Here is an 18,626-nt window from a genome sequence, read left to right as displayed (position 1 = left end):
TTCTTTTTGTTTGCTTTGTTTATCGCGTAGGTCCGTGAGAACACGGTGTTACCGGTACCTAAATATAATGTGTGGTGTTTAGTTTGTAGTCAATGTTGTTCGTAATTACTGTAGCAGCACTTCAGCTGTGAGGTATTTTATCTATGGGAATAAGAGTTAATTAATAGTGGATTTATTAGAGTGATTTTAATACTTTGTTGGCTTCTTTACTAACTAACACGCTTTAATTTGCTTGTACATATTTCAGAACTATACTAACCATTGTAGCTATTCATTATCTTTTATACTAGAACCAGTGCACAGTAGTTATGTTCTGTGTCGTTGCTTAGCCGCTATTAAGTGTTAATGTTCTATGTAGTTGCTTTACTATATTTGCCACTTCATTATTAATTATTCATTTAGCCTTCCACTAATTATTGATGTGTTGAACAATATGCATTTAAATATTCTAACTCATGATACGACTCCGCTACTAACACACTAACCTTAGAAATTGCTTCAAATCTTAGCATAACGCTTAACCTTTGCTTAACCTTTGACTATTAACGCTTAACTAAGGCTTTGGGGATTCGTATTGGCTTTGGGAATTTTAATTCGCCGTGACGTTAGACAGTTAAGCCCCAACTTCTCTTTCCATTCTTTACCATTTCCTTGATTCCTGGACTGTTGCTAATTGAGTGATCTGTGTATCGTATGTGTTGTGTGTGTGCAGCTAACTGCTTTGGTTAGCTGTAGTTTGCTAAGTAGCTTTTATTCTTTCTCTATTACTTCGGGCACGCCGGAAATAAGTTAGATTTAATTAGCACTTAAGCTCTTAGCTATAAGTCTCCTACTCTGTCACTTTATGACTATGAATGTTTGTTGCTTGCCACAAACTTTTCTTTCTTCTTTCTCTATTACTTCGGGCACACCGGAAATAAGTTAGTTCTAAGTTAGCTTTAACCTATTCCGGAAAACCCGGAAATAAGTTAGTTATTAGCTAGCTTTAACCTATTCCGGAAAACCCGGAAATAAGGTATTTATAAGTTAGCTTTAATTACTTCGGGCACACCGGAAATAAGTTATTTATAAGTTAGACCTAAGCTATCCCGGAAAATCTGGGAATAAGTTAGTTTTTAGTTAGGCTTAATCTATTTGAAATAAGTCTTTGTGTGCTCAACCTGTCTGTGTGTGTGTGGGTGTGTCTCGTATGTTACTCTTTCTATAACGACCCTTCTCCGCCCTACTCTGTATGTTCGTTTGCACCTTTCCATATTCCTACTCTCTCACGGGGCTTTGAACTAGTCCACTCGCCCGAAACGCATTGTATTATTTTAAATAATAAAGACGCATCTAAACTAATTCTGCTCGGTCCGTGGCGCATGGACGTAGGGTATTAAATTAAATAAATAATTAACACTCCACCGAGGAGGTTGTGAACAGAGTCGCGCACGAAGCTATAACTTCGAAACAAAATCTCGCCCTCCCTCTTTTATTCACTCGTTTCCTGGCAATGATGAGGCACGAATAAAGCCAAGAGGCAAAATATTCCCGCCTGAGCCAGGAAAACGACTTTAGGATACAAAAGCGGGAAACCCGACCAAAATTGACCCCCGGAATAACCCAGCTCGGCTAGGCTATCAGGGACGCGTAACGCCCCGACCCGATAAATTAACGAAACACACCCGGAAGCGGGTTACACTATGTTGGACAACATGAAACCAAACCTTAGACAACAATTAGATCTGAAAATTTGGAAGGAACAACAAAACCCAACTCAAAAGAAAACCTTAAGAGCATTCAGTGAAGGGGAAGAAGTATGGATGAAAAAAGAGAATAACCCTGGTTGGATAGCAGGAACAATAGTCAAACGCAATGGCTTATACTCTTATGAAGTCATGTGTGGTGGAGTGATAAAAAGAAAACATTCAGATCAACTGCGAAGAAGAGAATGTGCGGTAGACAATGGGGAGGGAAAAATATATTGGAACCACCTGATAATTTGGTTTTATGTTTATTATGAAAATGTAAACAAATAATGTTATGTTTTGTTCTGTGATTAAATGAGTTTAAGTTAGTTCTTGATTTTATTTCAGTCACGATCCATAGTTTGCGAACCGCTACATAGAACAAAAATAAGAATATAATTATTAGTCAACTGAAATTGTTAAATGTATTGGTAAAAACTGTTTCGACCGTATTGGGTCACGTCAGGCAAGGGGTAGGCAACAGCTTAAAAACATAAAATTGTACACTTTTACTTATCATACAAATTATATATCTGACTAGCTGTACCCGCGGGCTTTGCCCCGTTTTACTTCATAAGTGAGCTCGTTCGCATGGCTCAATCACGTCCTGGTATAAGTTCGTTCGCTACGCTCACTCACCTTTAGGTTGGCTGGGACCGATTTACTTTTTCATTTTGATGTCCCCAGAGGCCAAAAACTCCATTCGTTCCAATTTTATATGTATGTCCGTCCAGACGATAACTTGAGTCATTTTTGTCCGATTTTTATAAAATTTGGTTTGAAGGTGTAAGGTGGGATAAACTGGAACGAGTTCGCCAACCAGTATTATCGGACCATGGGTGTTTACATAAATGTTTACGTTTATTAACAAATGTGTAAGACTTACAAATATGAAAATAATAAACAAATCTACATTTACATAGTATTATTCTACATTACTGTAGAAAGTATTCCATAAATTCTGGACGTAACTGTACACTACATGTGTTACACCATCTGGATCGCCTGGAACAGCTCTTATCTTGGAAACGATTAGGAGTTTCAGTCTTCTCAGGATAGTTTCCTTCATCGTGAAACCTAATATCTTGCTCCACTCCTGGGGCCCATTTCATAATAAAGTACAAACTAATATTATTAGTAAATCAGCTGATCGCCCAATGCAAATCTTATGGAAATTACAAGTTACAAGTTGTAACTTGTAACTTGTAGTTTATTATGAAATGGGCCCCAGGTCTGGCTCAAGTTGAAAATTGACGTCCCGCTTTCTTCCGTCTGCTAGCTATTGTAATCATTCCCTCAGCAATATTGGCTTTAAACTCAACAAAGGAGAGTTTACTTCCAGTTTTATTCATAAACTGATACATGCCCTACAAGTTGGTTTTTGGATAGCGCAACATTTAGGAAATGAAAGAAGATTCTCGGGTAATATCTCTTGTTTTACAGACTGTGTGGATAATGAGCTACCATACGGTCGGCGAGGTCAACACCTCCCACAAACTTATTGTAGATGGAAACAAAAATTGCCTCATGACTTCCACATACTTTTTTTCTTTGTTGTCCCATCGTTGACATGTGTCAATCGGTTCAACCTCTGCATAATTTGACACGAGGGCAACTACACCTTACCACACTAATATTTTCCTCTGATATGGTACACTAATTGAGCCCCTTTCCTTCTCCATTAGTTCTTAATTACTCTAAAGTATTTTATCTACTCCACTAAGCCTGTTTGTTCTTAGAGTCCCTACTACGTGGATGCTACGTTTTGCAAGTAGAAGAGGAATACTTAGAAATAAATTATCTAAAAATAACTTATGGTTCAACCCTTCAATAGTTTCACAGAACCTCAAGACTGTGTCTGCAATGACACCTAGATTTATAGCAGTTTCGCTTAATTTTCCTTGGTAAAGTTTAAATTTGTGGATGTATCCATCATGTCCAGCGAGTACCAAGGTTTTGAAACCCCACTCTTAGGGTTTTGATTTCAGGTCAACTGTTACAATGGTGTAGCGCATGACTGAAAACAATTATTAGCGGTTCAAGGATGGGCCTAATCTTAACAGAAATATATCTGTTGTCAGCAGGGATAGTATTATCTTCAAATTGTATAAAACGTTTGATCTTTTTGAAATTTCTTTACAGGCATGGCATTAACAATTAAATCCATTCGAAGTGCCGCATTGTTACTCCAATACATTCTATAGTTTAGATAATTTATGTATTGCATAATTTTACAGTATTTAGGGCCAAAAACATTTTTTATCGAATTTCCCTATAGGGAAGTGGTTATTACTGAAGGTCTCATGGTAAGACCTAGGCCCGGGACTGATTTAAAGCTAGAATGGATGCAGTCGACCAATATGATTCAAACCTTTTTTTTCCAAGAGGGACAGGATGGCAACATTTTTTTAATTTTTTTTTTTGCATATTTTGGTTTCTTGTTAAGTTCTCTTTAAGAAAATATAAGTCGTTTTGCCGACAAAATATTTACATGAGTTAAAATGCATAATAAAGAAACGTAGACACCAAGATTTTGGCTCTCGGAAACCTCCAACTCACATACAATTCATATAGTACCCTTGTAATACAACATCAATGATATATTATTCTGTCATGTTGGCAGTACAGCTTACAGATTCTGAGCAGACAGCCGTTGTTCTGTTATATCTGCAAATTAGTCCTAGGCCTACCCCAGAAAACACTTCTTCTAAGAGTTCTTCCTCAAAGAAACTGTCTCTCGATGGCTATGACGAATATAAGGCAGTAGGTGAAGGCAATGTCATATTTGACATAGACCTACTAAATCAAAGCATAAGAACATTTGTAAAGTGCAAGCTTTGACAAACTGAACAACTCTTGACCATGTTCTCGATCTCAGAGTCCATTCCAGGCCAGAAAACAAAGCTACGGGCTAAAGATTTCATCCTAGACTCTCCCGGGTGCTCAGAGTGAAGTAAAATCAAGATTTCTTTACGATGGGTGGGTGGTATCACCACTCTGCTTCCCCACAATAAGCAACCTTTTTCCACAGACAGCTGAGAACTTTTATTGGCATATGGTTTTACAGTTTCATCATTTACAAAATTAGGCCAACCGTTAGAAGTAAAATCCAATACTTTCGACAAAACTGGGTCAAATTTAGTTGCTGTTGCAATTTCCTTGGAAGTGATTGGTAGTCGGTATGAAGCTGAAAAGAATGAAATTTCACCTTCTTCCTCAGATGTCTCACATGGTAGCCGCGTCAGTGCATCGGCATTCGAAATTTCTTCCCCTCTTTTGTAGCGAATATTGTAGTCGTAAGCCGCAAGTGTTAGAGCCCATCGTTGTAACCGTGCTGCAGCCAGAGTCGGTATCCCTTTTGTTGGACCTAAGAGGAAAGTGAGTGGCCTATGGTCAGTCACAAGGGTGAATTTTCTACCATACAAGAAGTTGTGGATTTTCTTCACTGCAAAGATGATAGCCAGTGCTTCCTTCTCAATTTGGCTATACTTAACCTCACACTTGGATAAGGCTCTTGACGCGAATGCGATTGGTCGTTCTGCCCCGTCAGGTAGGTTATGAGCAATCACACATCCAATTCCGTAGCTGGAACTGTCAGAGGTTACAATAATGTCCAATTCAGGGTTGTAAGGCATTAGAACGTTGTCCTTAACGAGTAGATTCTTGCACTGCAAAAATGTAGCTTCGCATTCTTTGCACCAATTCCACGTTACATCCTTATTCAATAGCCTATATAAAGGATGGAGCAAAGTTGACAGGTTTGGCAGAAATTTGCCATAGAAATTGACTAAGCCTAGGAAAGATCGCAGCTGCGTAACATTTTCAGGCTTCGGAGCGTTTGCAATAGCCTTCGTAAGGTCATCCGATTGATGAATTCCCTTTTCATCAATTCGATACCCAAGAAATTTCAGACTTTTCTGAAAGAATTCACTCTTTGACGTGTTAATTTGAACGCCATATTGACTCAAGCGTTTCAACACCGCATCTACTTTAGTACACATGTCTTGTGTATTTATACTGTAAATCAAAATATCATCCAGGTAACATACTGTACCCTCTAACCCAAACAAAATTTTGTCCATTGTAGCTTGGAATAGCGCCCCAGCGCTAGTAATACCATATGGAAGTCGAGCATATCGATAAAGACTTTTATGAGTATTAATAGTTAGAAGTTCCTGTGAGCTTTGGCTAACTTTTAGTTGACTATAAGCAGCCGTCAGATCTAACTTAGAGAAACACTTGGATCCTGATATTTTTGCAAAAATGTCTTCAGGGTTAGGAAGAGGGTAGTGGCCGGTTCTTAACCAGGGGTTGACAGTAGATTTAAAGTCGCCACATAGGCACACTCCTCCATTATTTTTCGGAACCACTACTGTGTAAATATATGTGAATCTGGCAGCGAGGAAGATGAATCACCCGCTGGCCAGCCAGACTTGGATTATGAATTAGGCCTTCATACAATAGCCTACGCTAACCAGTCACAATCTAAAGTAAATAGTTTTGTGACAACTGTTATGATTAATAAGGTCCCGATTGAGATGGTTGTGGATACTGGGGCTGTAGTTACAGTTATGCCTCATAATATTTATTTTGAAAATTTTTATAAAAAGGAAACCAAACTGGAAGAGTGTCATATAAAGTTGAAAACCTACACTGGAGAGGATATAAATGTTCTTGGAAAGTTTCAGGCTAATATTAGCACCAACACAGGAGACAGCCAGCATCTGCCGATTGTCGTCATCGAGAGCGCCGGAGCGCGCCAGCCATCGCTACTGGGACGTAATTGGCTAGAAAAGCTTAAACTGGATTGGAGTTCAATGGGACAGGATCATCAATACTGAATTCAGCTTTCTACTGCATCATTTAGTATCTTTGTGTAAGATTCAAATTTTTGTGGCGGTGCAGGTAAGTTCATTAGCGGGCAAAATGTTTTAGCCGCTCCAAGCCCACGCCCAATGGATCTCATGGCATAAACAAACATTAAATTTAAGCCATACTTGTTAGTTTGTGTATTGAAAGGCGAGTTGTAGAATTTAGTAGATTGTAAACAAAGGTTACACTTCATCTCAATGTTTACTGTCAAACCATGTCTACCAGTTTCCATTATATTAAGTTCGATACAATCTTCAGAATCGCAGAGACTACATCTCGACTTTGCCTCATTTGAAGGAAAGGAGTTCCTAATCTTGGTTGATGGTCACTCCAAATGGATTGAAGTCTTTTACATGCCAACTACAACAGCTAGGCAAACCATAGAAAAACTGAGGCATTGTTTTGCAACGTTTGGCTTACCAACTACTATTGTAACTGATGGTGGTCCCCAATTTACATCCCAAGAATTTAATGAATTTTTAAGTTATAATGGAATCCATCATGTCTTGTCTCCGCCTTATCACCCAGCCTCAAATGGACTCGCCGAGAGAGCAGTCCAGACAGTGAAACATGCTCTTCACAGGCAATTGCTGCATGATGCGGAATACAACCAATCCCGGTCGCTTCAGCATCGAATAGACTCATTTTTGTTCTCATACAGGAATACCCCACACACCATAACCAATGTGACCCCTTCAGAGGCTGTGTTTAAATTCAAGCCTAGAACTCAACTTAGCTTGCTGAAACCTCATTTAGCAGACCAAATGCTTAACAAGCAAGAAAGTATTGTCAAGAGTGCCAATGCTCATCGTGGAAAGCAACGAACATTCACACTTCAAGACAAGGTTTATGTAAAAACAGTACGTAACGAGAAGATCAATTGGCAGCCTGGCGTTATCACCAAAGTAATAAGTCCAGTAACATATTTGGTCAAAGTCGACAACCGAAGTAGATTTGTTCATGCAGACCACCTGAGGGTAAATCTTTCGGAGGGGGAAGATGGTGACAGTGATAGTGATATCTTGGTACAATCTCCGAGAGAACTTTACCAGAGCCCGGCGGAACATCGAATATCGCCAGCCAAACAGCAAGGGTCACCAGCGAAACCAAAATCACCAAATCAAGGAACCCGCACATCACCTATGGCAAAACCAATAGTATCACCCAACGGCACAAATCAAGGAAGCCCAGCCACACTCCGTCGCTCTAACAGGACCATTAGAGCGCCTCGGAGATTGGAGATGTAAGAAGACGCAAGAAGATATATCTCCCCCAAATGTTGTGTACATAAGTTTTAAAAGTAAGTTAAGTTTTTTATTTGGTTGGGAGGAGATGTTGTAATTAAGAAGAATTAGCCTAAGTTATTATTTGAACAATGTAGAGTAGAAGGACAATTAGTGACCTTTGGAACCTGGGTTTGGAGATAAGCCCCCTCCCCTACGAGAGCAAGACGATGCTTCAGTTCGAGCTGAGATCCAGGTATGACAAGACGAGTTATAATCTGTTCCGATCTAGGCTATATCCTATACTCTAATACGAGCAAAGTTTGCTTGTATGTATGTATGTATGTATGTATGTATGTATGTATGTATGCTTGCACCAAGATCTCGAAAACGGCTCCGACGATTTTCTTCAAATGTTGTATATAGTTTATTTCTGGCCTAAAAACGAGTTTACTGCCGTTAGAACTGCCAACAAAAATCTAATTACGTAGAAAAATGAAACTGAAAATCACATTTTTTTAACATTAGTCTTATGGGTTGCTAGGTAACCATGTTGGCTGAATTAAATAACAAGGAGAAAGTAAACAAAAGACTTGTAATTTGTCTATCCACAGTATACTAGCAAAACAAAATACAGTACAAAAGGAAAAACATCAGTTGTTACTATTGAGCAAAGATTATACTGAAGATTACTCGATTCTATAGTCAAGGGTAGCAGTGTGGAGTGTGGGATCTGTTTATGACGATTAGATTACGGTATCTGCAATCCTTAAATGCTATGGAAAGGGAGGAAAACAGGTCCACGACATAGGAAGTGGTGAAGGAAGTAGTAAAGGCGAGCAGTCTGGAGTGTGGGAACTGTTTATGACGATTAAATTAAGGTATCTGCAATCCTTAAATGTAATAGGAAGGGAGGAAAACAGGTCCATGACGTAGGAAATGGGGAAGGAAGTTGTAAGGATAGCAGTGTAGAGTGTGGGAATCGTCTGTGGCATTTATGTATCTGCAATTCTAAAATAGTATAAGGAAGGAGGGCAAACAGGTCTACGACATAGGGAGTGGTGAAGGAAGTAGTAAGGGTGAGCAGTCCGGAGTGAGGGAATTGTTAATAACGATTAGATCAAGTTATCTAACAATCCTAAAATTCTATGGGAAGGGAGGGAATCAGGTCCGCAACGTAGGAAGTAGTGAAGGAAGTAGTAAAGGCGATCAGTCTGGAGTGTGAAAACTGTTTATGACGATTAGACTAAGGAATCTACAATCCTAAAATGCTATGGGAATGGAGGGAAACAGGTCCGCGACGTAGGAAGTGGTGAAAGAAGTAGTAAAGGCGAGCAGTCCGGAGTGTGGAAACTGTTTATGACGATTAGATTAAGGCATCTGCAATCCTAAAATCCTATGGAAAGGGATGGAAACAGGTTCACGACGTAGGAAGTGGTGAAGGAAGTAGTAAAGGTGAGCAGTCCGGAGTGTGGGAACTGTTAATAACGATTAGATCAAGTTATCTACAATCCTAAAATGCTATGGGAACGGAGGGAATCAGGTCCGCGACGTAGGAAGTGGTTAAGGAAGTAGTAAAGGCGAGCAGTCTGGAGTGTGGAAACTGTTTATGACGATTAGATTTAAGGAATCTACAATCCTAAAATCCTATGGGAAGTGATGGAAAGAGGTCGGCGACATAGGAAGTGGTGAAGGAAGTAGTAAAGGTGAGCAGTCCGGAGTGCGGGAAATGTTTATGAAGATTAGATTAAGGTATCTACAATCCAAAAATGCTATGGGAATGGAGGTAAACAGGTCTGCGACGTAGGAAGAGGTGAATGAAGTAGTAGAGGCAAGCAGCCCGGAGTGTTGGAACTGTTAATGACGATTAGATTAGGGTATCTGCAATCCTAAAATGCCGTTGGAGGGGAGAGAAACAGGTCCGCGACGTAGGAAGTGGTGAAGGAAGTAGTAAAGGTGAGCAGTCTGGAGTCTGGGAACTGTTTATGGGAATTACATTAAGGTATCTACAATCCTAAAATGGTACGAGAAGGGAGGAAAACAGGTCCATGACGTAGGGAGTGGTGAAGTAAGTAGTGAAGGTGAGCAGTGTGGAGATTGGGAGTGGATTAATGTCTCTGCAATACTTTTCAGAGTAAACTAATAGTTTTCCCCGAGCAAAGCTTGGTCCCCAGGTACTTAGTTTGTTAAATCAAGTTAGTAAACTAAAGTATTTAAACATATGTTTTCCGGGGTAAAACACACACTATGAGCAACATTGCTGAGATGGATAACGTGATGACCACTGAGGCGGCTACACCGATGGACCTGAAGACTGCATTAAACACCTGCAAGAACAACTCACCAACGTACACCAGACTGACCGACTTGATTGATGAGGTCCCATACCTAATAACGATGATGGAGAGAGCGGTTACACCATTCGGCGAGACAATCATCGTCATCCTTGAGGGCCAGACGGGAGATGACTACTACCTGAGAGTTTATCTGCCGAGACGCTTCAATGATGTGGTGAGCAATACCGACATCGATCGCTACAACAATGGCTTCGGAGATCGCCTTCGCTTGGTGAAACACTCACCCAGGCCCGGCACATCATTCACTCCGTTGGAATTTGTGTAAATATTGCAAAGCAAGAAAACATCAAGACTTGTTACTCCCCAAAACAACACATATGCATATCGAGCGTATGTTGAAACGTTAATGAACTACGGATACGATGCTAGAAAATCACATCTAACATGCAGTCTTTGGTACACTGACGATGCTATTGACATGAACGATTGCGCGGAAGAAAATGAAGGACTCAAAGCGAGACGGGAACTAACTAATAAAAGCCGTGAGATTGATATGCTCGGACATTTGCATGTGGATATTTGCAATCAGAATAAGTTCATGCTAAATGGCGTAGAGTTGAGATTTAAATTTATTCGATCAAAAGATGCGTTCTCTATTATGGCCAGTGCTGGTGAATTCAAGGTACATATTGTCGATATTAGTCTCTGGATTCGAAGATGCAAAATAAGTCCCACCGCACTGTTGGCGCACAGTAAAACACTCCAGACTGGTACGGCAAAATATCCAATCACACGAGTGGAGCTGAAAACATTCACACTGCCCTGTGGAATACGTAACAAGACTTTGGCCAAGAGCCGAAACGCGTCATAGTGGGAATGGTTACGAATGCCGCATACAATGGAGATTTTAAAAAGAATCCCAACAACTTCGAACATTTTAAAACAAACTTCTTTTGTCTATATGTTGACGGAGAACAAGTTCCATCAAAACCGTTACAGCCCCACTTTGAAAAATCAAAGGATAAATATGTTATGGCATATCATTCGATGTTCTCCGGTTCTGGTGTACATTTTAGCGATAATGGCACTGTTATCAGTAGGGAAGACTTTGGTCGAGGATACTGTCTGATGGCATTCGACCTAACACCAGATTTATCTGCAAGTGACACTACACATTGGAATCTGGTGCGTAACGGTAGTGTTCGAATGGAACTCGGATTCGACGATGCGCTTACCGAAACTGTCAACTGTTTGGTTTATGCCGAGTTTGACAATGTTATCGAGATTGATCGACAGCGTAATGTAATTGTGGACTTTGGCGGTTAATCGATCAGTCTTCAATAAACATTCGTTTGAGATGGACCGTTTACGCAGAGCATTCAAGAAATTGAACATATCATCACCCATCATTGTGGACATTCAATGTTTCAAGAACAATCAAAATGAATATACACTGAAGGAAGTTTGCGTCTTGGAAGCTGACACCGGCGTACTACTTATGCATCATATTGCTAAACCACCTTACGATCGATCAGAGTTATCAGATGAAAAACTGAGGGAAAGCTACTGGCTCACAAAACACTGCCACGGACTACGATAGGAGTTCGGTGATATTGCGTACTATGAACTTTTTAACAAATTGACTAATTGTATATCAAAAAGACCGACGGTTTACGTCAAGGGATTTTAAAAGAAAGAATATTTAAAGCGTCATCATGTGATGGACTTTGTTACTACCAATTTAATCGATATCGGTGCAATTGGTTGCGAATCAATCACTTCAATCAATAATTTAATGTCAACAAACGTTTTACGATGTCGAAATCACAAGTCTACAAACAGTCGATGTGCTCTCACCAACTGTGTCGCAATACGTGGGTGGTTGCATTTGACAACAAATTTGGACGAATGTCTGGATACCAGCGGAGATGCGAGATCCTACTACTGTTCTTGTTTTAGCACCTCTACTAGTACAACAAAAACAGCACCTACTGCTACTATTGGTTATGATACTGTAGAATGAACACGCTACAGATTGAAAAATATCTAGCCACACTGCCTGTGCGCAATGTTGGAGTCTACGTTGCTGATAGAATCCCATGACGCATCTCACCACACACTGCAATTATTGTAAACACTGATCCACACAATGAAGACGGGACTCACTGGGTGGCTTTCTATTTGAATCGAGAAGGGATGCTTGAATATTTTGATAGTTACGGCCAACCGCCATACTAGTAGGGGGCTTTGGTCACCCCTGGGTCCATGACTCAGCAGTTTTTAAAATTCTGAATTGCAGATTTTAAATTGCATGACTCAGCAGTTTTTAAATTGGAAAAGTTTGTCTTAAGCTTTAGGATCATCGTTAATTTATCCATCCAAATCTTAGTCATGGCATTTTTATTTTATTTTTTTGTAATATATTCTTATTTTGAGTTGGTAGTTGTGTGACTATGCACATGCTGGAAAAGTAGCATACTTAATCTTTCATATTGTTGCTGCTGTTCCCTCATTAATTTGTTTACTTCCCGTTTTAGAGTTCGGACATTTACGGCATCAGTGTCGTTTACACCATCACCTAAATTTCGTATTTGATTATTAGAAGCATCGAAGCTCCCAGGATTGAAAAGTTCGTTTGGACTCTTATTCTTCATCAAACAATGGTTTTTTAAATAACTTAGATTTATAGCATCATTATCTAATGTTGGTTCTCCAACATTTTGCAATATCCGATTCTTCATGTCGTAATTACCACTAGGAGTTAAGATTAAGCTCTCTTGGGATTGATTGATATTTTCTTTCCGAAGAACATAGTCTTCATGACGTCCGAACTTGTCTACACTCATTTTTGTACTGAATCCTCAACACGTGTGAAACAGTAATAAATACTTTCTTGAAATTAGGTCAAGGTCATTCAGAGTAATTTTAAAAAAATAAACATATTGACCTAACGAATTAGGTCAATATGTTTATTTTTTATTATTTTTTTATTTTTTTTTTATTTATTTTTTTTTTCTTATTACAATTGTCACACATACCATTTTCTAAGAATACAATGTCTAACAATAATAGATGTTTCAAATTTACAATTAATTATTTACAAATTTACAGGACTAGAGTAGTTGAAGTGTTAATTCTGTCGAGTTATTTCCTGTTTGACCGTGAGAGACAAGACATAGTTTTCCAGCTTCAATCGACTCCACATCTTCATTTTGAAGCAATGTAACAAATCGCTTTGGAAGATAAATTTGAAATCGAGGCATGTCTCCTCCCTTGTAAGGCGCTTCACTTAATGCTGCAACGATTCCATCACCAACAGATGTATCCACTTTTTTCATAAAGTGAATTATGTACTGTTTCTTTTCCTTCAGCTCAAAGCATTTTTTAATCGGTAGTATGCTTGATTTTGATTGTTGATTAAATAAATCCACCAAGGTCTGCAGTTTTGAGTCAGCCATTATTTGTGTTGAATGATGATATTAGGGATGTTGAGATAATACTGTTGAGCTCCTGGCTCCAAAACTCTATTTATGCCTATACCCCCACCACTCTATCCCCTCCACTAAGGCTCACTTTATTTCACTTTCTAGTGTTGCTTTTAAACCATAAGCATTAGATATGGTACAGTTAGAAAATCTTTGTTTGTTGCATCTAACACCAATGCATATTCCAGGAAAACTTTGCTCTTTTTTTCTCATAATGTTATAAACTGTTGCTCTTGAAGGGACATACAATGATAAAAATTCACACTTTTCTAAACCTGATGTAAAAATAAACTTGTACTTGCTACAATATTTTATCAGTATGTTTTCAAGTTCGCTGTATTCCACAAATCCTTCATGCCATGATAAATGATGGAAGAATTTCGAAAGCCACTTGTTGGTTCTTGAATTCTTTTCATTAAGATTATGAAATGGAAACGGTGCTTTAAAAAGAAAGTAGTTTGTTACGCCAGATTTTAGATCTAAAATAACTAATTCTTTCACTATGTATTCATCATTGTTTCCTCTGAATGCTTGAAACTCAATTACACAAGAGTTGTGTTCAGATAAACAAGAAAATTCTTTCCATCGGTACTTTTGTGCATCCATCATGAATATCCGTATGCAACTGCAATTTTGCACAGTTAACTTCAATTATATGTGTTTCCCCCACCACTTGTTAAATACATTGTGTAAAAGCTTCTCTGTTTCATTAACTACTTCATAATCATTTCTTCACTTTTTATCTTAACTGATTCTTCTTCCATTACACTCAAGTCATTTATTGTGTTTTGAGGGAGTGTACATATCAAGTTACGGAACAGATAAACCTCTTGTGGCAATCTGTTGTATATTGAATTATCTATCGGGCTATAGATCAAAGGAGTGTCCTGTCCATCTTCAATCGTATTCACCAAATAATCTTTAATTGTTGTTTTAGATGACTCTAGTTGGTGCATGTATCTTTCAATAGCAGGTATAGAATTAATCAATATTTCCAATTCATCTCTGTTAAGAAGCACCTTATCATCGTGGGATGAAAGGTTTCTAACTCGTACAAATAAATCACCACGAACTTTAATATTACCAACTTCAATATCAGAACTTTCCACAGTTATATTAGTTTTCTTCCCATATACTTTGTTAATGAGGTAGCAATGAATTAGGTGTATGGATTTGTTAAAAGAGTTCCATGAATCTTCAAAAAATGTTATTTGTTTTCCTCCATGATTGAGTAAAACACCTGGTGAATAATCCAGAAATTTACAAAATCCAACCGTAACATTTTTGTTGGTGCATACGGATAAGGGATATACAATGCGCAAAAATATTTCACTCAACATGAAAAAAGGAATGCACTCTTGTTGTTTTTTCATACGTTTGTTTGATGTTTTCTTTTCAATGATTATTTTTTCTTGTTGGTTATTTTGGATCATTTCATTGGTATTGGTTGTATCATCTGTGTTATCTTCATTGATTTTTCTTTTCAAATTTTGCGTCAACAAATATTGTTCATTGTTAGAATTTTCAAGATCGTTTTCTTTTAGAAAATAACTGTCGTTTTCCGACTCGTTGTGTAAATTTCCGAAAACCTCCATTTTGTTGAAACCGATGTTTCCACGATGAATGTGCTTTCAAGTCTGAACCTTTTCATGTGTGTCCACTCATATTTATACCGATTTCAAGATATTAGGATGGGGATAGGTGTCATATTACAACACTTTTTTTACAATCCCTGTAAGCGGGGTGTATGTGACAATTGAATCATGCAAGATCAAACAGTAAGCCGTAGTGTTTGCAGGGATATTATCTTCAAACTCTAGTTCCAAACGAATGTCAACTGTTGATGATTTTAACGATTCATTTTGTTTTGAACAGTCAATAACAATTATTGGGGCATCGGACGCAAACATTTTAGGGTCAAGCAGGGGTGAGTTTGTTTTTCCATAGTAGGATGATTGAAATCTTGCATACATATCATACAGTAGAGAAAATCTGTTTTTTGTAAATGTAACATTTAAGTTGTCATATGGAAAAAACTGAGAATTGAGAAACAACTTGACATTTGTAAGATTACAATGGTCAAATTTTCCTGCATGTTTAGTTATTTCATTTCTTTTTCCAGTTTGCAATGCAAATATAACATATCTTGGTTTCTCTAGTTGAGTAGAGGTTTTTATGCTCCATGTGTGTCTTTGTGTAGTTGGGAGAGATGGGTATTCGTGCATTTCCCAACTCCTAAAGGGTAACACAATTTCCCGGTCCGAATTTAACTGCTTCAGAATAGCTAAGCGATGTTCATCAGCTATTTTAAGATGAGGTACTCTCCAAACAATCTTATCTAGAAAAACTTTCCACTCCAATTTATCTGAGGTTGTTCCATCAGGTGCAACAATCAAATCATTGTTTGTTGATGAGCGTAATAAAACCAACTCATGTTTTATATTAATTATTATCCTTTTATAGTCCTCTGTAAATCCAAGTAGCATCCAAAGTGGCACGCAAAAATCAAAGTATCCATTGGACGAAGGTGTAAAAGAGTTATGAGAAGGTAGTACCCAACCAGATGTATGTAGACTATTAGTTTCCTTGGATGATAAAGAAACAAGGTTTTTTAAAGTACTAGAAATGCCTACTCGCTTAGTAGAGTCTACTGTAATCCCTGATAATTCATACCTGATTTCTTCGAATAGATACGACATTGGATTGTTAATAAATGGCACAGTTGAGCCTGCTGTCATTCCATCTTTTTTAGTTACCCTACCTTCTATGTATAGGTAACTTTCACAAGGTAATGTGTAAGCATCCTGTTGTTGAATTGGTATACGAATTTCATCGTTATTTCCAAATTTTGATGAAGCGTAAGGATGATGAGTGTGGTACTCTTTTTCCCAAAGGCTCTCGTCGAACAGAGGTCCTTGGCGAATGTTCAATACGTCCATGTTCACTTACAATCAATCCAATTTCTTCCAAGAAATTTATGTTTTCTCTCGTTAACTGGTTGCTAGTTGCTGAAGAAATGGGAGCTTCCTTTGGAGACTCTCTTCTTATAAAGCTTAGCCCCATTGATTTTTTTCTTTTACGTTGTGGCTCTAATGTGCAGCCTCAATGATATATCTTCACCTCTAAAGTCCACAGGGTTATCGTCTTGATCTAATATGCTCACCTCAATGTCTGAAATAGAAGTGGTATTTAAAGGCAGGTACACGAGGTTATGAGGTTTTTCAATTATTTTAAATCCTGGTGCAACAGTCGGGTAAAATGTGTGTAAAATATGGTGGTTACCACCGTTTTTATACGATCCTTGTACAATATTACACATTATATTTATTGTATTCACTTTTATTATATTTACTGTATCTGGTCCGATATGAGTTTTGTTAGGCTCCAGTATTTCAGTCGATGGGGGAAATCCTAATAACATTCCCAAAGACTTTGGTTGTTTAAAATCAATGTAAAACCTTGATTTAATTTCTGTTCTTAGTAAACTATTATTCGCTTTAATTTCAATATTTTCTTTCCCCATTTTCTTTTGTAGTTCCTCATTAATGGATTCAATTTCATAAGAACCTGTGCCCAACGTAACTGTTTCCATAAACTGTGACCCATCACTGGAACGCTTTTTCTTGTAATAGTGAAATTTATTGTTTACATCTTCCGTTATGTTTGGAATGGAATTGTATGTTGTAAAGTCCAGAAGGGTGACCTCCCATATTTTATCTTGTTGTAAATGTAAAGCAGGAAATAGAGTTGTTCGTAGACTTGATGTTTTTCCATCAATCGCCACTGTATATGATGACATCTTAAAGCATACTAACACTTGTCGCTAGAAACTCTAAACATAAATGACCACAGACAAGTGTATTGAAGTTTTGCATCCTATCATAGTTATACAAAATTTCATCCGCTCCAATAAAATATTTTTGAAGCTCTAGAGGTGGAGGAAGATTTCCAAAACTATCAAAGTAGTAAACTTTATTTTTAAGTTTCTTATAACAAACCCAGTGAGTCCCCGGACCACTTGATGCATCTAGATTAACTATACCCGTTTCATTTTTCCATATTTTCTTCGGTAGTCCATCTCTCATGAAAACACCTCTGAAGAATGGGTTTTTCAAACATGTTGCATACATGATTAAATCTTCATTTGACAGAGCAATATTCGGTATAACTAGTTTGTTTTCGTTATTTCTTATGCATGATTGTAAGGTTTCAGGTATAATCCTTTTCCAGATTTTATCATGGTCCACACTGATGTATTTTTTGATGTTTTTTTTTTCTTATTGCATCTTTTTTTCTTTATAGTTCCACCACGTTTTGTAGTAACCTTTCGACTTTTTTTCCGATGTTTCCTTCCACCTCCTATTGCTGTTTTTGCTTTCATGGCAGTCGTTACAGCTAAAGCTGCAGCTCGCTCACCAATACTTGAATCCCCCGCCTTCACTCTATCCCAGGCTTTCTCAGCCAAAATCCTGTCAGCAACAGTCCTGTTAAACGAATCCGAATATTTTGAATAAGCTATATCGTGGTCTTTACAGGCTTTATCTAGTTTATTTATTCCGGGGTCCCCTCGTGTCAATCTTTCTTTCAGTTTAGTTCCAGGACCACAATACTGATATCCACCAGGTAAATGAAGCTCCACAGGTAACGAGTCAATCCCTGTATTAATCAGTCTTCCAATTGGGATCTTGCGGAGAAGAGATTCACTTGCTGTTATAATTGTAGAAGCTAAACCACCTCCTTTCTTGTGAGTGACCTGTCTACAACTGACCATTATAATATGTTGTCTTTCCTTATATGTGTTACCATAAAGTATTCAGTAGAGACCAAGTCACGACTGAATGATCTGTGAAAGTGTACTAATTTATATATCCTTGATTTCTAAGTTCTTGAGTTAAAGCAATAATTTCATTATCAACCCCCGTGTGTCCTGCTTGCTTGGCTTCATGAAGTAAACGCATCCTATCAACCAGTTTATTAATATCATTATAATAAATTATATTAGTATTATATGCATTTTTCATT

The 18,626-nt window shown here is 38.0% G+C and overlaps 2 protein-coding genes across 2 annotated transcripts; both read left to right on the top strand.

Annotated features, from left to right (window-relative positions):
- Positions 1-6,265: 6,265 nt before the first annotated feature.
- On the top strand, positions 6,266-7,846 carry LOC128984301 (uncharacterized protein K02A2.6-like). Its single transcript, XM_054403607.1, has 2 exons — positions 6,266-6,506; positions 6,858-7,846. The coding sequence occupies exons 1-2, from the start codon at positions 6,266-6,268 to the stop codon at positions 7,844-7,846; spliced, it is 1,230 nt and encodes a 409-aa protein (XP_054259582.1).
- Positions 7,847-10,995: 3,149 nt separating this feature from the next.
- LOC128984300 (uncharacterized protein F54H12.2-like) lies at positions 10,996-11,445 on the top strand. Its single transcript, XM_054403605.1, has one exon. It carries the CDS (start codon positions 10,996-10,998, stop codon positions 11,443-11,445), a length of 450 nt encoding a protein of 149 aa, XP_054259580.1.
- Positions 11,446-18,626: the final 7,181 nt, after the last annotated feature.

The sequence above is a fragment of the Macrosteles quadrilineatus genome, unplaced genomic scaffold, assembly GCF_028750875.1.
Source record: "Macrosteles quadrilineatus isolate MER2022 unplaced genomic scaffold, UCM_ALF_1.0 Scaffold_2__2_contigs__length_208266976, whole genome shotgun sequence".
NCBI lineage: Eukaryota > Metazoa > Arthropoda > Insecta > Hemiptera > Cicadellidae > Macrosteles > Macrosteles quadrilineatus.
The sequence above is the reverse complement of the archived record's forward strand: the minus strand, read 5'-3'. Positions and strand labels throughout refer to the sequence as shown.

Excerpts from the sequence above, each read along its gene's own strand:
- LOC128984301 (XM_054403607.1), top strand. The coding sequence starts at position 6,266 with ATGGTTGTGGATACTGGGGCTGTAGTTACAGTTATGCCTCATAATATT. Across the intron at positions 6,507-6,857 it reads CCAGCCATCGCTACTGGGAC|AATCGCAGAGACTACATCTC; the intron begins GTAATTGGCTAG and ends TACAATCTTCAG.
- LOC128984300 (XM_054403605.1), top strand. The coding sequence starts at position 10,996 with ATGGTTACGAATGCCGCATACAATGGAGATTTTAAAAAGAATCCCAAC.